A 21,669-nucleotide genomic window follows, 5' to 3' on the forward strand; every position below is an offset into this window, starting at 1 on the left:
CACCTCGAGCAAAATCTTATTTATATCCATTCAATCACTATAATAAGCAATTTGACTTGTTACAAAATAATACTTCACAGCATTCCCTGTATTCAACAGAGCTAAAACTACAACCCCTAGGCCATATACTATATAAAAAAAAAAAAGCTATGACATGAAAAGATAACTCATAAAATTAGGCAAATATGTTGGATGATGGTAAAGGAGAAAATCATGCTTTTGAGACATTAAATTCTATCTCAAGATCAATGAAAAGCAATCTTCAGTGATCATATTGGTACATGTTGTCAGCATTGTTTTGTAAATGCTGTCCCCAAATGATCAACACCCATCCTAACACCTAATTATGCAGAGCTTTTTCTATAGATAATTATTAGTTAGCATTCACTGGGAAGTGCCAAGGCTTTGGAGGTTACGTAATGTCTGAGGAATGAGAGGTAATTAGCTTGAACCAAATGGGGTAGCTCCAGTACCTTGACGTCAAAACATTTCCCCTCCCCTTGAAGGATTCTGCAAATAGATCTGTACTGCAACTTTGTGTGTGTAAACTTACAAAATATTGATCAAAAAGATATTATCAAAGAATTGTGTTTTATGAAGAAGTATACACTATATTAGGAACTATATTAGGGGACAGTACCTAGCGATTGGCAGTGTGTGTACAGTTCATTTATTTAAAGGGAAGGGGGACAAAAGAAACTGCAAAAATTATTGGGGAAAAAGTTTAACGAGTACTAGGTAGTAGGCTGATAGACAGCAACTGCCCAGGGAGGTACTACCGTCCTGCCCAGTGAGTGTAAAACGAAAGCCTGTAATTGTTTTACATGATGGTAGGATTGCTGGTGTCCTTTTTTCTGTTTCATAAACTTGCAAGATTTCAGGTACGTCTTGCTACTTCTACTTACACTTAGGTCACACTGCACATACATGTACAAGCATATACATACATAGCCCTCTGGGTTTTCTTCTATTTTCTTTCTAGTTCTTGTTCTTGTCTATTTCCTCTTATCTCCATGGGGAAGTGGAATAGAATTCTTCCTCCGTAAGCCATGCATGTCGTAAGAGGCGAGATTACTGCCCGGTAAAAGTAGGTCTTAGACAGGGATGTGTAATGTCACCATGGCTGTTTAATATATTTATAGATGAGGTTGTAAAAGAAGTAAATGCTAGGGTGTTGGGGAGAGGGGTGGGATTAAATTATGGGGAATCAAATACAAATTGGGAGTTGACACAGTTACTTTTTGCTGATGATACTGTGCTTTTGAGAGATTCTAAAGAAAAGTTGCAAAAGTTAGTGGACGAGTTTGGGAGGCTGTGTAAAGGTAGAAAGTTGAAAGTGAATATAGATAAGAGTAAAGTGATGAGGGTATCAAACAATTTAGATAAAGAAAAATTGGATATCACATTGGAGAGAGGAAGTATGGAAGAAGTAAATGTTTTCAGATATTTGAAAGTTGACTTGTCAGCAGATGGGTTTATGAATGATGAGGTTAACCAAAGAATTGATGAAGGAAAATAGGTGAGTGGTGCGTTGAGTTATCTGTGGAGACAAAAAATGTTATCCATGGAAGCAAAGAAGAGAATGTATGAAAGTATAGTGATACCAACACTCTTATATGGGTGTGAAGCTTGGGCTGCAAATGCTGCAGCGAGGAGACAGCTGGAGGCAGTGGAGAGGTCTTGTCTAAGGGCAATGTGTGGTGTAAGCATTATGCACAGAATTCGGAGTGTGGAAATTAGGAGGAAGTGTGGAGTTACTAAAAGTATTAGTCAGAGGGCTGAAGAGGGGTTGTTAAGGTGGTTTGGTCATTTAGAGAGAATGGATCAAAGTAGAATGACTTGGAGAGCGTATAAATCTGTAGGGAAAGGAAGGCAGGATAGGGGTCATCCTCAAAAAGGTTGGAGGGACGGGGTAAAAAAAGATTTAGTGGGCGAGGGACTTGGACTTCCAGCAAGCATGCATGAGCATATTAGATAGAAGTGAATGGAGACAAATGGTTTTTGGGACCTGATGAGCTGTTGGAGTGTGAGCAGGGTAATATTTTTGTGAAGGGATTCAGGGAAACTGGCTAGCCGGACTCAAGTCCTGGAAATGGGAAGTACAATGCCTGCACTTTAAAGGATGGGTTTGGGATATTGGAAATTTGGAGGGACTTCTAAACTGTTGCATCTGAGTGCCTCTGCAAAGATGGCAATTATGTATGAGCGAGGTTAAAGTGTTGAATGATGATGAAAGTATTTTCTTTTTGGGGATTTTCTTTCTTTTTGGGTCACCCTGCCTCGGAGGGAGACGACTGACGTATTAAAAAAAAAATAGGAATAATAATGTGAAGTATAGTAAAGCATTATAAACTGTATTACAAACAATAGTTTGAAATACAGGTAAGTATTATACACTATTACAAACATGTTTGAAGTGTAGAAACACTATATACTAAACACTAATAACTATCTGGGTATTACAATGTTTCTAACATTAAATTCATACTCCTTATCAACTTTCTACTGTCATGACCAATTCACTCTCATAATGCAAAAAATCACAAAGCAAATAATACTATTCCAAGTATTTTTCCATTCCACTGCCATAATTTTCTGTGTCATCAATCTCTAGTGAAAGCAAATTTATATAAAAGGGGGAAACAACCCCACAATATGCTGAAAGAGACTGGGTTCTCAGTCAAGCACACACCCTGCAGTGAGTGGCCCTACTATCAGAGACCCCTACCCCTAAGCACAAACCAAACATACCTCTCCACTGCATTAAGGTGACCCAGCATCAGGGATGGGAGAGCGTAGTAGAAATGGTATACAGCCTCTCCTCACTTAACGATGGAGTTCCGTTCCTAAGACCACATCCTTAAATGAATTCGTTGCTAAGGGAGGAGCATACTATAATGGTAGAGTTTGTGCCAACCATCTTTGATATTGTTTTAATGTCACCTTTGCACCATTATAACATTTCTGGCATATTTTTAAATATTTATACAGTAGTGTACGTACTGTATATTGAAATAAACAGAATAGAGGAAATCAGCTCTAATAGACATCATTTAGGTATGAATACTGGTCAGAGAGCTCGTCGTAGTCTAAGGCATCAGTAAACTAGTACATCACTAAGTGAGGAGAGACTGTATACTATATTGTGAAGAATGATTGTGCAATTTAGGAGGAAGCCTTGTACACTATATTAGGAAAACAGAGTGAAAATGCCCAAAAGATAAAAGAGTTTTTTAGTCAAATAAAATGCAAACCAAAGCCAACAACTATATAGCTGAAGTATGATGTTTCTGATGAGGATTTAACCGAGGCATGATGTTGCTGATGAGGATCTAGCCGAGACATGATGTTTCTGATGAGGATTTAGCCAAGGCATGATGCTGCTGATGAGGATTTAGCCGAAGCATGATGTTGCTGATGAGGATTCTTTTACTATAAGAATTAAACTTTTCTTATTACACTGCAGATATCATCAGAGGCCTTTTCATGCACTCAGATACAGATGCTGTTCTTAAATTTTTCTTAACATTTAACTCAGTGAACACTTTTTTTTTTAACACACTGGCCATTTCCCACCAAGGCAGGGAGAAAAAAAAAAAAACACTTTCACCATTATTCACACTCACTGTCTTGCCAGAGACACAGATAACAGTTCAAATGTCCCTCCAAACAGCAAATATCCCCACCCCACCTTTAGAGTGCAATGCATCTGTCTCCACTCCTATCTAACACATGCCTGCTGTATGTCCAAGCCCCTTGCATACAAAACCTCCTTTACTCCCTCCCTCCAACCTTCCCTCCACTATAAATTTATACACCCTCCAAGTCATCCTATTTTTCTCCATCCACTCTAAATAACCAAACCACCTTAACAACCCATTATCAGCTATCTGGATAATATTTTTAGTAACTCCACACCTTTTAATCTCCAAATTACGAATTCTTTGCAAAATATTTACACTACACATTTTGCTCAGACATGACATCTCCACTGCCTCCAGCCTCCTCCCCACTGCAACATTCACAGCACTAGGTTTAAACCCATGTAAGTGTTGGTACTGTACATAAAACTTCAAAGATATTACATGTCACAATTATATACAAATTGAAATCTTGAAAAATTTAAAATTGGTGATTTTGCTGTTCCTTCCATAGTACCTGTCACCAAACCTGATGCAATCCGCTCCGACGTGGACTGCTGGATAATCTTCGTTTGTTTCAAATGGTCAACTCCAGGAGGCACTGCCTGCTCTTGGTATGAGGTCATTTGGATCAGGATCTGCTCAAAGAATTCTTTGGTTTCCTTGTCCACTGTGTCTGGAATTATCACTCCCACACTTGAACCTGTTGGGTAATACAATGGCTTATACAAAAGTTTTGAAGGACATTAAGCCCAACTGAAGGAAATACCAATCAATTCACAACTAAACCATAATTTGAAAATTAATTTATAGATGAACTTCAGGTGCATTATGGACCACATGCAGCTTGATAATGGTTTGGGAAGGACAGAAGTGTCATCTAAAGTAAGAGTTACTTGTGAATATTGATCCAATCATTGCTATTACCTGTGAAAAACTGAGCCTAAAGTTTTGCAGAATCATAATTTTTTGACAGTCAGAAAAGACAAATATAAAACAGATGTAGAAGAACGAGCCATTTCATTCTATGAAATTTAGCATGAAACTGATCTTTAGCAAGTGTTATTCAGGGTGATACATCTATATATATAGTATAATGTAAAGGCTTACACTCTGCTACACATGTTCTGCATTCCTAGTTTGCCACCTACTTACCATTCACTACACAAGAATACAGACTTTACTTCCGTAAAAGCAAAAAAGTGCAGTAATTATTTATGACAGAACTTGGAGATGAAAATGTGAGTAAAATCTTTACATCTGAATGGAATATCCTTCAGTCTCTCAACAATGAACACACAATACTACCTGGTACACTACTGCTGACATCTGGGAACATGTAAGCACCATAGAAAGAATGGAGCACAGGACTCTGGGCAGGGATCAGTGGATAATTCCACTCGCCAACCTGAATGAACCCTCGGGCAGCGCTGGGAGCTGCAGCACCACCAATAGATTCTGTTGGCATTTGGACAGATCTTAGGCCTAGGCAAAAGCAATGTAAATGTGAGTATATTGCAAAAAAACAGTTATCAATAAGAGATTGTAATATGTTATTAACCCCTTCATTGAAATGACAATCTTTTTCTGAAAGTAATGACACCAAAAATACAAAATTGGGTAAAAAAAAAAAAAAATACAAAATTATGTAAGCACAAATTTGGCAATATGGGTGCAATTTACACAGATTTTGCCCACTGTAAGTCCTATTTGATGCCAATTCCATTGTTCAATTCAACCAAATTCTTAGCTATTTTGCTAATATGTTTTCAATTCTATCAACTGTGCACGAAAAACTGTCCATTTAACTACCAGAACTACCATCTAAGTACACAGAAGTTGGTAATTTGGCCAATTTTACACAAATAAAAAAAAAAAAAAAAAAGGTCCAAAATAAAGACTGTAGGCATTCCAACCACTAAAGTAACATCTCCTTTGCTCAATAATCACATTCCCAGGTCTCGCCTATATTATACTTGTCATACATTTTCAATTCATCACATGAAAAACAAAGTTTGACCCTATTTCTCAGACAATAACATAACCAGGAATGATTGGTCATGGTTGACCCACACCTGGTAAAAATCCATAAAACAGACAAGGCGGAAGGCATACCAGGGGATATGGGGCCTTACCTATCCTAAGGAAAATCATATAAAATGAAATATTTCTGCCACTTTAAACCCGATTTCAAGCTGTACCTTTAGTCTTGACCCCCCCCCCCCCCAAAAAAAAAAAAAAATCACCTATTTCAGTAGTATGTCATCCATTCTATTTATACAAGAAACAGCCAGTAAAACCAGTAAAAACCATCCTAGAAACTTCTCAAAAGAACTATTTCTAAGTCAGAGGTTTCCTTTCCCTACATTACGGCACTTTGCTTTATGGCACTTCGCTTTATGGCGATTCACTAATGTGGACATTTCAAATTATGAATAAAATTTGTTTATACAGCTCCCCCTCTGGTGTGTTGCATGAGAATGGGAATGTTGTTATTTATCCTACTGCACCAACATGAAGACAACTTGTACACAATGTAAGTCATTTGTATTGTGAGGTAAAAGCTTCACAAACTATAGGTAGTAGGTTGGTAGACAGCAACCACCCAGGGAAGTACTACCGTCCTGCCAGATGACTGTGAAACAGAAACCTGTAACTGTTTTGCATGATGGTAGGATTGCTGGTTTCTTTTTCTGTCTCATAAACACGCTAGATAACAGGGATATCTTGCTACTCCTACTTACACTTTGGTCACACTTCACAGACACGCACATGCAATATATATATACATACATCTAGGTTTTTCTCCTTTTTCTAAATAGCTCTTGTTCCTTTTTATTTCTTCTATTGTCCATGGGGAAGTGGAAAAGAATCTTTCCTCCGTAAGCCATGCGTGTCGTATGAGGCGACTAAAATGCCGGGAGCAATGGGCTAGTAACCCCTTCTCCTGTAGACATTTACTAAAAAAGAGAAGAAGAAAAACTTTATAAAACTGGGATGCTTAAATGTGCGTGGATGTAGTGCGGATGACAAGAAACAGATGATTGCTGATGTTATGAATGAAAAGAAGTTGGATGTCCTGGCCCTAAGCGAAACAAAGCTGAAGGGGGTAGGGGAGTTTCGGTGGGGGGAAATAAATGGGATTAAATCTGGAGTATCTGAGAGAGTTAGAGCAAAGGAAGGGGTAGCAGTAATGTTGAATGATCAGTTATGGAAGGAGAAAAGAGAATATGAATGTGTAAATTCAAGAATTATGTGGATTAAAGTAAAGGTTGGATGCGAGAAGTGGGTCATAATAAGCGTGTATGCACCTGGAGAAGAGAGGAATGCAGAGGAGAGAGAGAGATTTTGGGAGATGTTAAGTGAATGTATAGGAGCCTTTGAACCAAGTGAGAGAGTAATTGTGGTAGGGGACCTGAATGCTAAAGTAGGAGAAACTTTTAGAGAGGGTGTGGTAGGTAAGTTTGGGGTACCAGGTGTAAATGATAATGGGAGCCCTTTGATTGAACTTTGTATAGAAAGGGGTTTAGTTATAGGTAATACATATTTTAAGAAAAAGAGGATAAATAAGTATACAAGATATGATGTAGGGCGAAATGACAGTAGTTTGTTGGATTATGTATTGGTAGATAAAAGACTGTTGAGTAGACTTCAGGATGTACATGTTTATAGAGGGGCCACAGATATATCAGATCACTTTCTAGTTGTAGCTACACTGAGAGTAAAAGGTAGATGGGATACAAGGAGAATAGAAGCATCAGGGAAGAGAGAGGTGAAGGTTTATAAACTAAAAGAGGAGGCAGTTAGGGTAAGATATAAACAGCTATTGGAGGATAGATGGGCTAATGAGAGCATAGGCAATGGGGTCGAAGAGGTATGGGGTAGGTTTAAAAATGTAGTGTTAGAGTGTTCAGCAGAAGTTTGTGGTTACAGGAAAGTGGGTGCGGGAGGGAAGAGGAGCGATTGGTGGAATGATGATGTAAAGAGAGTAGTAAGGGAGAAAAAGTTAGCATATGAGAAGTTTTTACAAAGTAGAAGTGATGCAAGGAGGGAAGAGTATATGGAGAAAAAGAGAGAGGTTAAGAGAGTGGTGAAGCAATGTAAAAAGAGAGCAAATGAGAGAGTGGGTGAGATGTTATCAACAAATTTTGTTGAAAATAAGAAAAAGTTTTGGAGTGAGATTAACAAGTTAAGAAAGCCTAGAGAACAAATGGATTTGTCAGTTAAAAATAGGAGAGGAGAGTTATTAAATGGAGAGTTAGAGGTATTGGGAAGATGGAGGGAATATTTTGAGGAATTGTTAAATGTTGATGAAGATAGGGAAGCTGTGATTTCGTGTATAGGACAAGGAGGAATAACATCTTGTAGGAGTGAGGAAGAGCCAGTTGTGAGTGTGGGGGAAGTTCGTGAGGCAGTAGGTAAAATGAAAGGGGGTAAGGCAGCCGGGATTGATGGGATAAAGATAGAAATGTTAAAAGCAGGTGGGGATATAGTTTTGGAGTGGTTGGTGCAATTATTTAATAAATGTATGGAAGAGGGTAAGGTACCTAGGGATTGGCAGAGAGCATGCATAGTTCCTTTGTATAAAGGCAAAGGGGATAAAAGAGAGTGCAAAAATTATAGGGGGATAAGTCTGTTGAGTATACCTGGCAAAGTGTATGGTAGAGTTATTATTGAAAGAATTAAGAGTAAGACGGAGAATAGGATAGCAGATGAACAAGGAGGCTTTAGGAAAGGTAGGGGGTGTGTGGACCAGGTGTTTACAGTGAAACATATAAGTGAACAGTATTTAGATAAGGCTAAAGAGGTCTTTGTGGCATTTATGGATTTGGAAAAGGCGTATGACAGGGTGGATAGGGGGGCAATGTGGCAGATGTTGCAGGTGTATGGTGTAGGAGGTAGGTTACTGAAAGCAGTGAAGAGTTTTTATGAGGATAGTGAGGCTCAAGTTAGAGTATGTAGGAAAGAGGGAAATTATTTCCCAGTAAAAGTAGGCCTTAGACAAGGATGTGTGATGTCACCGTGGTTGTTTAATATATTTATAGATGGGGTTGTAAGAGAAGTAAATGCGAGGGTCTTGGCAAGAGGCGTGGAGTTAAAAGATAAAGAATCACACATAAAGTGGGAGTTGTCACAGTTGCTCTTTGCTGATGACACTGTGCTCTTGGGAGATTCTGAAGAGAAGTTGCAGAGATTGGTGGATGAATTTGGTAGGGTGTGCAAAAGAAGAAAATTGAAAGTGAATACAGGAAAGAGTAAGGTTATGAGGATAACAAAAAGATTAGGTGATGAAAGATTGGATATCAGATTGGAGGGAGAGAGTATGGAGGAGGTGAATGTATTCAGATATTTGGGAGTGGACGTGTCAGCGGATGGGTCTATGAAAGATGAGGTGAATCATAGAATTGATGAGGGGAAAAGGGTGAGTGGTGCACTTAGGAGTCTCTGGAGACAAAGAACTTTGTCCTTGGAGGCAAAGAGGGGAATGTATGAGAGTATAGTTTTACCAACGCTCTTATATGGGTGTGAAGCATGGGTGATGAATGTTGCAGCGAGGAGAAGGCTGGAGGCAGTGGAGATGTCATGTCTGAGAGCAATGTGTGGTGTGAATATAATGCAGAGAATTCGTAGTTTGGAAGTTAGGAGGAGGTGCGGGATTACCAAAACTGTTGTCCAGAGGGCTGAGGAAGGGTTGTTGAGGTGGTTCGGACATGTGGAGAGAATGGAGTGAAACAGAATAACTTCAAGAGTGTATCAGTCTGTAGTGGAAGGAAGGCGGGGTAGGGGTCGGCCTAGGAGAGGTTGGAGGGAGGGGGTAAAGGAGGTTTTGTGTGCGAGGGGCTTGGACTTCCAGCAGGCATGCGTGAGCGTGTTTGATAGGAGTGAATGGAGACAAATGGTTTTTAATACTTGACGTGCTGTTGGAGTGTGAGCAAAGTAACATTTATGAAGGGGTTCAGGGAAACCGGCAGGCCGGACTTGAGTCCTGGAGATGGGAAGTACAGTGCCTGCACTCTGAAGGAGGGGTGTTAATGTTGCAGTTTAAAAACTGTAGTGTAAAGCACCCTTCTGGCAAGACAGTGATGGAGTGAATGATGGTGAAAGTTTTTCTTTTTCGGGCCACCCTGCCTTGGTGGGAATCGGCCAGTGTGATAAAAAAAAAAAAAAAATGGGAGTGGACATGTCAGCAGATGGGTCTATGAAGGATGAGGTGAATCATAGAACTGATGAGGGGACAAAATGTGAGTGGTGCACTGAGGAGTCTGTGGAGACAAAGAATTTCATCTATGAAAGCAAAGAAAGGAATGTATGAGAGTATAGTTATACCAATGCTCTTGTATGGGTGTGAGGCATGGGTTGTGAATGTTGCAACAAGGAGAAGGCTGGAGGCAGTGGAGATGTCATGTCTGAGGGCAATGTATGGTGATTTGGAGATTAGGAGGTGTGGGATTACCAAAACTATTATCCAGAGGGCTGAGGAGGGGTTATTGAGATGGTTTGAACATGTAGAGAGAATGGAACAAAATAGAATGACTTTGAGAGTGTATAAATCTTTAGTGGATGGAAGGTGGGGTAGGGGTTGGCCTAGGAAAGGTTGGAGGGAGGGGGTAAAGGAGGTTTGGTGTGCGAGGGGCTTGGACTTCCAGCAAGTGTGCGTAAGCGAGTTAGATAGGATTGAATGGAGACAAATGGTTTTTAAGACTTGACATGCTGTCGGAGTGTAAGCAATTTAACATTTATAAAGGGATTCAGGGAAACTGGCGGGCTGGACTTAATTCCTGGAGATGGAAGTACAGTGCCGGCACTATGAAGGAGGGCTGTTAATACTGCAGTTATATAACTGTAGTGTAAGCATGCCTCTGGCAAGACAGTGATGGAGTGAATGACGACAAAAATTTTTCTTTTTTCAGGCCACCCTGCCTTGGTGGGAAATGGCCGATGTGTTAATAAAAAAAAATCAAATAAAATATTTGTGCATCAAAATGTTTACGAATGCTACAGAACAGTATTATTATATTTCCCTACATCATATTTGCCCACCAAACATTCGCGAATTTTCAAGATTCGCGAGGTTCTTGATCCCCTAACCCTTGCGAATGTGGAGGGCCTCCTGTACTGTATTTGTATTTTACTTTTATATTTTTTTTTTAATTCTGATCACAATCTAATCAAAGTCCAGACTTACATGTACAGGGGTCCTGATCAGCAAAATGCATACAGCTATGAGGGTACCTTTACCAAATTCAACTTCAACAACAAGAACATCAACTGGGACCAGGTAAGTTATGTCCTAAATGAAACATGTTTGGAAGATATCTTAAATTACATGGACCCTAACCAGTGCCTTGAAAAGATCAACCTCCTGGTAGCTGAAGTATGTATGTTCAAGGCATATTCCCCCTAAGAAAAAAAAGAATAGTAGTAAACTGGAGAGAGAGATGCTCCCTCTACAGAAGGCAAAGAATCACTGAGCTCCTTAAGAATGCCAGATTATCTGAAACACGGAAGGAAGCGCTAACCAGGGAAGTGTAAAATATTGAGCTTAAGTTAAAGAACTTATACAGGATCCAGGAGAGGCAAGAAGAGCTAAAAGCAATTAGTGAAATTGAAAGAAATTTTAAATATTTCTTTTCATATGCCAAAAACAAGGCAAAAACAACTTTTAGTATAGGGCCCCTGCTCAGACAAGACAGAGCCTACACAGATGACAAAGAAATGAGTGAGAAACTGAAATCTCAATATGACTCTTTGTTCAGCAAGCCACTAATCAGCCTCCAAATAATTTTTTCATGAATGAGCCTCAAAACCCTGCCAATGTATGCAAAATTTCTGACAACACAAACTCCACTAGACTTTGAGAAAGCTATCGATGACATGCCCATGCACTCAGCACCAGGCCCAGACTCGTGGAACTCTATGTTAAATAACAAAAAAAGGCACAATACTGTGACTGGAACAATACACAAATAACCCACACATAGAAGAGAGGAGTTTACGATGATGTTTCGATCCGACTTGGACCATGTACAAAGTCGCACTAACGAAAAGGAGAGAAGGAGGGAGCATACATAGGCCAGCAGACAGGGATGGGACAAGAGAGGTAGTAGTGGAAGTAGTAGTAGTGGAGTCAGTACAATACTAAGAAAGAGGAGCACTGCAAGGGAGCTAGGAGCCCACAGAGGGTAGGAACAAGAACACAGAGGGGGAAAAATAATAAAGGACAAAAACCCAAGGCAGAAGAAAGAAAACCCAAAGGAGAAAGAGGAAAGGGGAAGAGGGAGAAAAGAAAAAAAGAATCATGTTAAGTCATGGGTGTTTGTAAACACTGTGTTCATTAAGAACTACAATAAACCCCTCTCACGGGCCCTAAGTATGCTATGGAAAAGGAGCATACACACAGGTGAGACTCCAGTCACTAAAAACAACGGATATAGCCCCACTCCATAAAGGTGGCAGCAAAGCAGTAGCTAAGAACTATAGACCAACAGCTTTAACGTTCCACATCATAAAAATCTTTGAAAGAGTTCCAACAACCAGGATAGCAAACCATTTGGACTCCCAAAAATTGCACAAACCAGGGCAACATGGTTTCAGAGCAGGTTGCTCCTGCCTCTCACAACTATTGAACCACTATGCTATGGTCTTAGATGCATTGGAAAACAAACAAAATGCAGATGTATCATACACAGATTTTGCAAAAGCCTTTGACAAGTGCGATCATGGTGTAATAGCACACAAAATGTGTGCTAAAGGGATAACTGGCAAGGTAGGCAGATGGATCTACAACTTTCTAACCAATCGAACACAAAGAGTAGTGGTAAACAGTTAAATCGGATGCTGCCATAGTGAAGAACCCTGTTCCACAAGGCACAGTACTTGCCCCTATCCTGTTCCTCATTCTCATATCAGACATAGACAGAGATGTAAACCATAGCACTGTATCATCTTTTGCAGACAATACTAGGAGCTGCACGAGTGTCATCCACTGAAGACACGGCAAATCTTCAAGAAGATATAAACCAAGTTTTCCAATGGGCAACGGAGAATAATATGATGTTCAACGAAGACAAATTCCAACTACTCCATTATGGAAAACTGGAGGAAATAATAGCTAGGACTGAGTATAATACAAACTTTAATTACACAATAGAGTGGAAAAGTAATGAGGACCTGGGTGTAATCTTAATCTTAAGTTAATTTTAAGCCAGCCCGTAATGCTATGCATATAAGTGGCTTTGGCATGCTGCTCTTACCTGTATTTTTTTGTACCTCTGTATGTATGCTAAAATTTATAAATAAATAAATAAATAAATAATGTCCGAAGATCTCACCCTCGAGGACCACAACAATGCCACTATCACATCTGCGAGGAAACTGATAGAATGGATAATGAGAACATTAAAGACAAGAGATGCTAAGCCAATGATGATTCTTTATAAATCACTTGCTCTCTCTAGGCTGGAATACTGCTGTACATTAACATCCTCATTCAAGGCAGGTGAAACTGCAGATCTAGAGAATGTACAGAGAACCTTTACTGCATGTATAAGTTCCATCAAACACCTTAACTACTGGGAATGCTTGGCAGCACCTGGAAAATTCTGGAGGGACTGGTTCATAATCTGCACACAGAAATCACTCCCTACAAAAGCAAAAGACTTGGGAGGTGATGCCACATACCTCCAGTGAAAAATAGGGGCACCACTGGTACACTAAGAGAAAACACAACAAGTGTCTGGGACCCAAGACTGTTCAACAGCCCCACCCCCACCAGCCATAAGGGGAATTACCAATAGACCCGTGGTTGTCTTCAAGAGGGAGCTGGACAGATACCTAAAGTTGGTGCCGGATCAGCCGGGCCGTGGTTCGTACATTGGACTATGTGCGGCCAGCAGTAACAACCTCGTTGATCAGGCCCTGATCCACCGGGATGCCTGGTCGTGGACTGGGCCACGGGGGCATTGACCCCCAGAATGCCCTCCAGGTAGACTCCAGGTAGTTCTATGCTAACTTAATATATGATAGTGTAAACATGCTTTGAAGCATTTACAGTACATTTTTTTTTTTTTTTCAACAAGTCGGCCGTCTCCCACCGAGGCAGGGTGACCCAAAAAAGAAGGAAAATCCCAAAAAAGAAAATACTTTCATCATCATTCAACACTTTCACCACACTCACACATTATCACTGTTTTTGCAGAGGTCCTCAGAATACAACAGTTTAGAAGCATATACATATAAAGATACACAACATATCCCTCCAAACTGCCAATATCCCAAACCCCTCCTTTAAAGTGCAGGCATTGTACTTCCCATTTCCAGAACTCAAGTCCGACTATATGAAAATAACCGATTTCCCTGAATCCCTTCACTAAATATTACCCTGCTCACACTCCAACAGATCGTCAGGTCCCAAGTATCATTCGTCTCCATTCACTCCTATCTAACACGCTCATGCACGCTTGCTGGAAGTCCAAGCCCCTCGCCCACAAAACCTCCTTTACCCCCTCTTTCCAACCCATTCGAGGACGACCCCTACCCCTCCTTCCTTCCCCTATAGATTTATATGCTTTCCATGTCATTCTACTTTGATCCATTCTCTCTAAATGACCAGACCACCTCAACAACCCCTCTTCTGCCCTCTGACTAATGCTTTTATTAACTCCACACCTTCTCCTAATTTCCACACTCCGAATTTTCTGCATAATATTTACACCACACATTGCCCTTAAACAGGACATCTCCACTGCCTCCAACCGTCTCCTTGCTGCTGCATTTACCACCCAAGCTTCACATCCATATAAGAGTGTTGGTACTACTATACTTTCATACATTCCCTTCTTTGCCTCCATAGATAACGTTTTTTGACTCCACATATACCTCAACGCACCACTCACCTTTTTTCCCTCATCAATTCTATGATTAACCTCATCCTTCATAAATCCATCCACCGACACTTCAACTCCAAAGTATCTGAATACATTTACTTCTTCCATACTCCTCCTCCCCAATTTGATATCCAATTTTTCTTTATCTAAATCATTTGATACCCTCATCACCTTACTCTTTTCTATGTTCACTTTCAACTTTCTACCTTTACACACATTCTCAAACTCATCCACTAACCTTTGCAATTTTTCTTTAGAATCTCCCATAAGCACAGTATCATCAGCAAAAAGTAACTGTGTCAATTCCCATTTTGAATTTGATTCCCCATAATTTAACCCCACCCCTCTCGCGAACACCCTAGCATTTACTTCTTTTACAACCCCATCTATAAATATATTAAACAACCATGGTGACATTACACATCCCTGTCTAAGACCTACTTTTACCGGGAAGTATTTTCCCTCTCTTCAACACACTCTAACCTGAGCCTCACTATCCTCATAAATACTCTTAACAGCATTTAGTAACTTACCACCTATTCCATATACTTGCAACATCTGCCACATTCCTCCTCTATCCACTCTATCATATGCCTTTTCTAAATCCATAAATGCAGTAAAAACTTCCCTACCTTTATCTAAATACTGTTCACATATATGCTTCAATGTAAACACTTGATCTACACATCCCCTACCCACTCTGAAGCCTCTCTGCTCATCCGCAATTCTACATTCTGTCTTACCTCTAATTCTTTCAATTATAACCCTACCGTATACTTTTCCTGGTATACTCAGTAAACTTATTCCTCTATAATTTTTACAATCTCTTTTGTCCCCTTTCCCTTTATATAAAGGGACTATACATACTCTCCGCCAATCCCTAGGTACCTTCCCCTCTTTCATACATTTATTAAACAAAAGTACCAACCACTCCAACACTATATCCCCCCCTGCTTTTAACATTTCTGTCATGATCCCATCAGTTCCAGCTGCTTTACCCCCTTTCATTCTACGCAATGCCTCACGTACCTCCACCACACTTACATTCTGCTCTTCTTCACTCCTAAAAGATGGTATACCTCCCTGGCCAGTGCATGAAATTACCGCCTCCCTTTCTTCCTCAACATTTAAAAGTTCCTCAAAATATTCTCGCCATCTACCTAATACCTCCCTCTCCCCATCTACTAACTCCCCTACTCTGTTTTTAACTGACAAATCCATACTTTCCCTAGGCTTTCTTAACTTGTTTAACTCACTCCAAAATTTTTTCTTATTTTCATTAAAATTTCTTGACAGTGCCTCTCCCACTCTTTCATCTGCTCTCCTTTTGCACTCTCTCACCACTCTCTTCACCTTTCTTTTACTCTCCATATACTCTGCTCTTCTTATAACACTTCTGCTTTGTAAAAACCTCTCATAAGCTACCTTTTTCTCTTTTATCACACCCTTCACTTCATCATTCCACCAATCACTCCTCTTTCCTCCTGCCCCCACCCTCCTATAACCACAAACTTCTGCCCCACATTCTAATACTGCATTTTTAAAACTATTCCAACCCTCTTCAACCCCCCCACTACTCATCTTTGCACTAGCCCACCTTTCTGCCAATAGTCGCTTATATCTCGCCCGAACTTCCTCCTCCCTTAGTTTATACACTTTCACCTCCCTCTTACTTGTTGTTGCCACCTTCCTCTTTTCCCATCTACCTCTTACTCTAACTGTAGCTACAACTAAATAATGATCTGATATATCAGTTGCCCCTCTATAAACATGTACATCCTGGAGCCTACCCATCAACCTTTTATCCACCAATACATAATCTAACAAACTACTTTCATTACGTGCTACATCATACCTTGTATATTTATTTATCCTCTTTTTCATAAAATATGTATTACTTATTACCAAATTTCTTTCTACACATAGCTCAATTAAAGGCTCCCCATTTACATTTACCCCTGGCACCCCAAATTTACCTACTACTCCCTCCATAACATTTTTACCCACTTTAGCATTGAAATCCCCAACCACCATTACTCTCACACTTGATTCAAAACTCACCATGCATTCACTCAACATTTCCCAGAATCTCTCTCTCTCCTCTACACTTCTCTCTTCTCCAGGTGCATACACGCTTACTATAACCCACTTTTCACATCCAATCTTTATTTTACTCCACATAATCCTTGAATTTATGCATTTGTAGTCCCTCTTTTCCTGCCATAGTTTATCCTTCAACATTATTGCTACTCCTTCTTTAGCTCTAACTCTATTTGAAACCCATGACCTAATCCCATTTATTCCTCTCCATTGAAACTCTCCCACCCCCTTCAGCTTTGTTTCACTTAAAGCCAGGAGGTTTCAGAGTGGGTAGGGGATGTGTAGATCAGGTGTTTACATTGAAGCATATATGTGAACAGTATTTAGATAAAGATAGGGAAGTTTTTATTGCATTTATGGATTTAGAAAAGGCATATGATAGAGTGGATAGAGGAGCAATGTGGCAGATGTTGCAAGTATATGGAATAGGTGGTAAGTTATTAAATGCTGTAAAGAGTTTTTATGAGGATAGTGAGGCTCAGGTTAGGGTGTGTAGAAGAGAGGGAGACTACTTCCCGGTAAAAGTAGGTCTTAGACAGGGATGTGTAATGTCACCATGGTTGTTTAATATATTTATAGATGGGGTTGTAAAGGAAGTAAATGCTAGGGTGTTCGGGAGAGGGGTGGGATTAAATTATGGGGAATCAAATTCAAAATGGGAATTGACACAGTTACTTTTTGCTGATGATACTGTGCTTATGGGAGATTCTAAAGAAAAATTGCAAAGGTTAGTGGATGAGTTTGAGAATGTGTGTAAAGGTAGAAAGTTGAAAGTGAACATAGAAAAGAGTAAGGTGATGAGGGTATCAAATGATTTAGATAAAGAAAAATTGGATATCAAATTGGGGAGGAGGAGTATGGAAGAAGTGAATGTTTTTCAGATACTTGGGAGTTGACGTGTCGGCGGATGGATTTATGAAGGATGAGGTTAATCATAGAATTGATGAGGGAAAAAAGGTGAGTGGTGCGTTGAGGTATATGTGGAGTCAAAAAACGTTATCTATGGAGGCAAAGAAGGGAATGTATGAAAGTATAGTAGTACCAACACTCTTATATGGATGTGAAGCTTGGGTGGTAAATGCAGCAGCGAGGAGACGGTTGGAGGCAGTGGAGATGTCCTGTTTAAGGGCAATGTGTGGTGTAAATATTATGCAGAAAATTCGGAGTGTGGAAATTAGGAGAAGGTGTGGAGTTAATAAAAGCATTAGTCAGAGGGCAGAAGAGGGGTTGTTGAGGTGGTTTGGTCATTTAGAGAGAATGGATCAAAGTAGAATGACATGGAAAGCATATAAATCTATAGGGGAAGGAAGGAGGGGTAGGGGTCGTCCTCGAAAGGGTTGGAAAGAGGGGGTAAAGGAGGTTTTGTGGGCGAGGGGCTTGGACTTCCAGCGGGTGTGCGTGGGCGTGTTAGATAGGAGTGAATGGAGACGAATGATACTTGGGACCTGACGATCTGTTGGAGTGTGAGCAGGGTAATATTTAGTGAAGGGATTCAGGGAAACCGGTTATTTTCATATAGTCGGACTCGAGTCCTGGAAATGGGAAGTACAATGCCTGCACTTTAAAGGAGGGGTTTGGGATATTGGCAGTTTGGAGGGATATGTTGTGTATCTTTATACGTATATGCTTCTAAACTGTTGTATTCTGAGCACCTCTGCAAAAGCAGTGATAATGTGTGAGTGTGGTGAAAGTGTTGAATGATGATGAAAGTATTTTCTTTTTGGGGATTTTCTTTCTTTTTTTTTGGGTCACCCTGCCTCGGTGGGAGACGGCCGACTTGTTGAAAAAAAAAAAAAAAAAAAATATATATATATATATATATATATATATATATATATATATACACACACACACACACCCTCTGTGTCCATGTATTGTTTGTAACAGCTTGACAAAGCTCCTGGAGAGTGAAACATTGCCACAATAAAATGTCACATTAGTTGCACTCGTGTCCTTTTACTTTACATATTGTCAGTAATTCTACCAATATATATATACAACTTAAAGTTTATTACCCACACACTTAGAAGGGAAAACCTTAATTTGATATTCAATTCAAATGTGACTTAGATTAAATCTTATTATGTTTCCGTCAAATAAAAGTTTCAAGTCATGACATCACAACTCACATTTGGCAAAAATGTTGGTGAAACAAGGATCACCGTTTGGTAGAATACCAGACATTATACCGCCACACTGTATTATACTTTACAATGTGTGTTAACTCAGATTGTCACTAAGCTAAGCAACACTTACGAGGAAAACTGAAGACAGCAAGAAAGGATGGATACGAGGGACTTGTGACCTGGCCATCAGGGTAGATGAAGAATATCTGAACACCATTCTCTATTTCGAAGATCATCTCTCCCTGCTGAGGTGACAAGACTGGGGTCACAAGAGGAGTCTCCTCTGCAATTTCCTCAAAGGCCGACTCTTGAACCTGTGTATTGGTACACTCCATTACTATTACTGAAGGGATTCAGGGGGAACTGAGGAATAACAAAACTTAAAAAAATCTTTGCCCCCCCCCCACCATTTTTTTTTTTTTAGAGGTCTCAAGAATGTAAGCATATATGACCCGTATGTTATTCAACCCAGTTACCACAATTTCAGTTAAAATGGCAGTTTTCAGAGACTAAGGTTCCACAACTTATATTTCCTCATTGAATTAACATCTTTATGTCAACCTGATACCTGCCAAGCACCTGCATTTTGGAGTCATTCTTCCAATAACTTTACAGCAAATATATGTTACATGAACAGACATCTGGGTCAACGGCCAAGATATTTCACTGAAGACTAACATGAATACTACAAGTATTTACTCATCTCTAACAAATGCAAAAACATCAAAACCACTGTGATGCACCTGAGGGTTAAGAGCGTTGAGGCGAGGATAAGTACTTCTTGTTGCTGACATACTGATGCTGCTCGTTGCACCTGTAGTGGGAAAACATAAATAGAATAGTATTTTGAACATGTTATAATTTTATTACATCCATGAGAAGTGCTGAGCTTATAGAGGTGTGATCAGAGAAAGAGGGCAGCTCCAATTTATTGGATCAAGACTGCTTCATTAGCATCACCCTTGCAGGGTGACCTGACAATGGTTTAGGACATGCCAAAATGTCACAAGATTCCTCTCCTAAGTGAGGATTATTTGTAAATTGTTCCAACCATGGTATTGTAACTTATTCTTCTTATTGAACATTTGATGATTATTATATTATACCTGAAAGTTAAACCTGTGTAGGTCATTCAACACAATTCATGGCAGAGGTTCAATCCTTTGTCCACTAACAGTGAGACAGATATACTCCCTAACATTCCTTTAGTTGAAAATTAGGCGAGAATAGACTAACCACATCACATGTAGGAATGTACAGCAGTGTTATATCTTTCTAAATGTATTTTTGTAAAGAGAAAAAATGGAAAGATAAAATTACAATTAACAAATAAAAATTAGACTGAAGAGTATATATCAAATGAATTTACCACATATTAGTCTCTTGAGTAATTAAGCAAGCCTGTTCCACCACTTTGATTATGGGTGGAGTAGAGGCCATAGTGCCTCTATAAATACTTCAAATTTTTGCAAAAGATAATCCGCTAAAGAAGTAGATCCAGTAAGAGCTATTTTATGAAAGAAAAGCTTAAAATTAAAGAGGTACTGTAATTCTCATTTAGGTCTCAAGCTAATCAAACATTACAATGTGAAGCACGTCAACAATTTTCAGAGTAAAAATTTTTTACTCTTGCATTTTAACTTAATTTTGCAATGCCATTAACTCATACCTCAACCACATTTTCAACATGCCTGCCAAAGTTAACCCTTTGACTGTCGTGGCCGTATATATACGTTTTACGAGGTGCCGTGTTTGACGTATATATACTCATAAATTCTAGCGGCTTCAAATCAAGCAGGAGAAAGCTGGTAGGCCCACATGTGAGAGAATGGGTCTGTGTGGTCAGTGTGCACCATATAAAAAAAAACCTGGAGCACGCAGTGCATAATGAGAAAAAAAAACTCCAACCGTTTTTTTTTAATTAAAATGCCGACTTTGTGGTCTATTTTCGTATAGTATTTATGGTTGTATTCTCGTTTTCTTGGTCTCATTTGATAGAATGGAAAACATATTACAGAAATAGAGGTGTTTTTGATTGATTTTACTATAAAAAGAACCTAGAAATGGAGCTCAAAGTAGGGGAAATGTTTGATTTTTGCCAATGTTCAAAAGTAAACAAATGATGCCATTGTCCAATAAATGTCCAACTAGCCATTCTAATATGCAGTCATGAATGGGTTGATGTTATTTATACAGTTATTACAGCATTGCAGTAGTCTGCATACTAGTAAGTCTAATATTTTTTGTTTGAATAAAAATTCAAAATAGAAAGCAAGAGTAATATCAGAGGGGCCTGGAGACGTGACTGATGAACAAAGAAAACGTTATTTTAGAGCCAGGAATGTCTGCATTGTTCATTCTGGACCTTATTTTGAAATTGTCATATTTTTTAGTTTTCGTGAAATTGGCCAAATTGCAAATTTCTGACCACATTACATGTATTAGGTAGTTGAAATCAGTAAATGGGCAGTTTCTTGTACTCAATCGATAGAAAAAATGAAGTTCTAAAGAAATAGCTATGAGTGTGGGCGACTGGAACAATGGAATTAGCAGAAAATAGGGCTCAAAGTGTGATGAATGGTTTGAAAAACCGACATGTTGAAGATTGAGACACTTATGCAGCATATGGGAATCTTTATTCAGGAAACGTTTCGCCACACAGTGGCTTCATCAGTCCAATACAAAGAGGAAGGCGTAAGGAGAGGAGGAGAATGAGGTAATCAGTCCCTCAACCTGGAGTCGATGTGTTCAGTCCATCAATCTTGTAGAATGTACAGCATAGGGCCGTAGACTCCAGGTTGAGGGACTGATTACCTCATTCTCCTCCTCTCCTTACGCCTTCCTCTTTGTATTGGACTGATGAAGCCACTGTGTGGCGAAACGTTTCCTGAATAAAGATTCCCATATGCTGCATAA

General features: G+C 39.5%; 1 protein-coding gene across 3 annotated transcripts in view; it reads right to left on the reverse strand.

The window, feature by feature from the left end:
- spartin overlaps positions 1–21,669 on the reverse strand; it is a 76,056-nt gene that overhangs the window by 40,999 nt on the left and 13,388 nt on the right. For 2 of the 3 annotated variants that reach the window (XM_053791111.2, XM_053791110.2), the window contains exons 5-8: positions 19,497–19,567; positions 18,884–19,067; positions 4,950–5,099; positions 4,159–4,344 (exon numbers count right to left, since the gene is read on the reverse strand). In XM_053791111.2, the coding sequence (XP_053647086.1) occupies positions 4,159–4,344; positions 4,950–5,099; positions 18,884–19,067; positions 19,497–19,567 (591 nt within the window). The remainder of the gene's footprint in view (positions 1–4,158; positions 4,345–4,949; positions 5,100–18,883; positions 19,068–19,496; positions 19,568–21,669) is intronic. The other variant, XM_053791112.2, reaches the window with a different exon arrangement.

Source organism: Cherax quadricarinatus, chromosome 59, assembly GCF_038502225.1.
Source record: "Cherax quadricarinatus isolate ZL_2023a chromosome 59, ASM3850222v1, whole genome shotgun sequence".
NCBI classification, from domain to species: Eukaryota; Metazoa; Arthropoda; class Malacostraca; order Decapoda; family Parastacidae; genus Cherax; species Cherax quadricarinatus.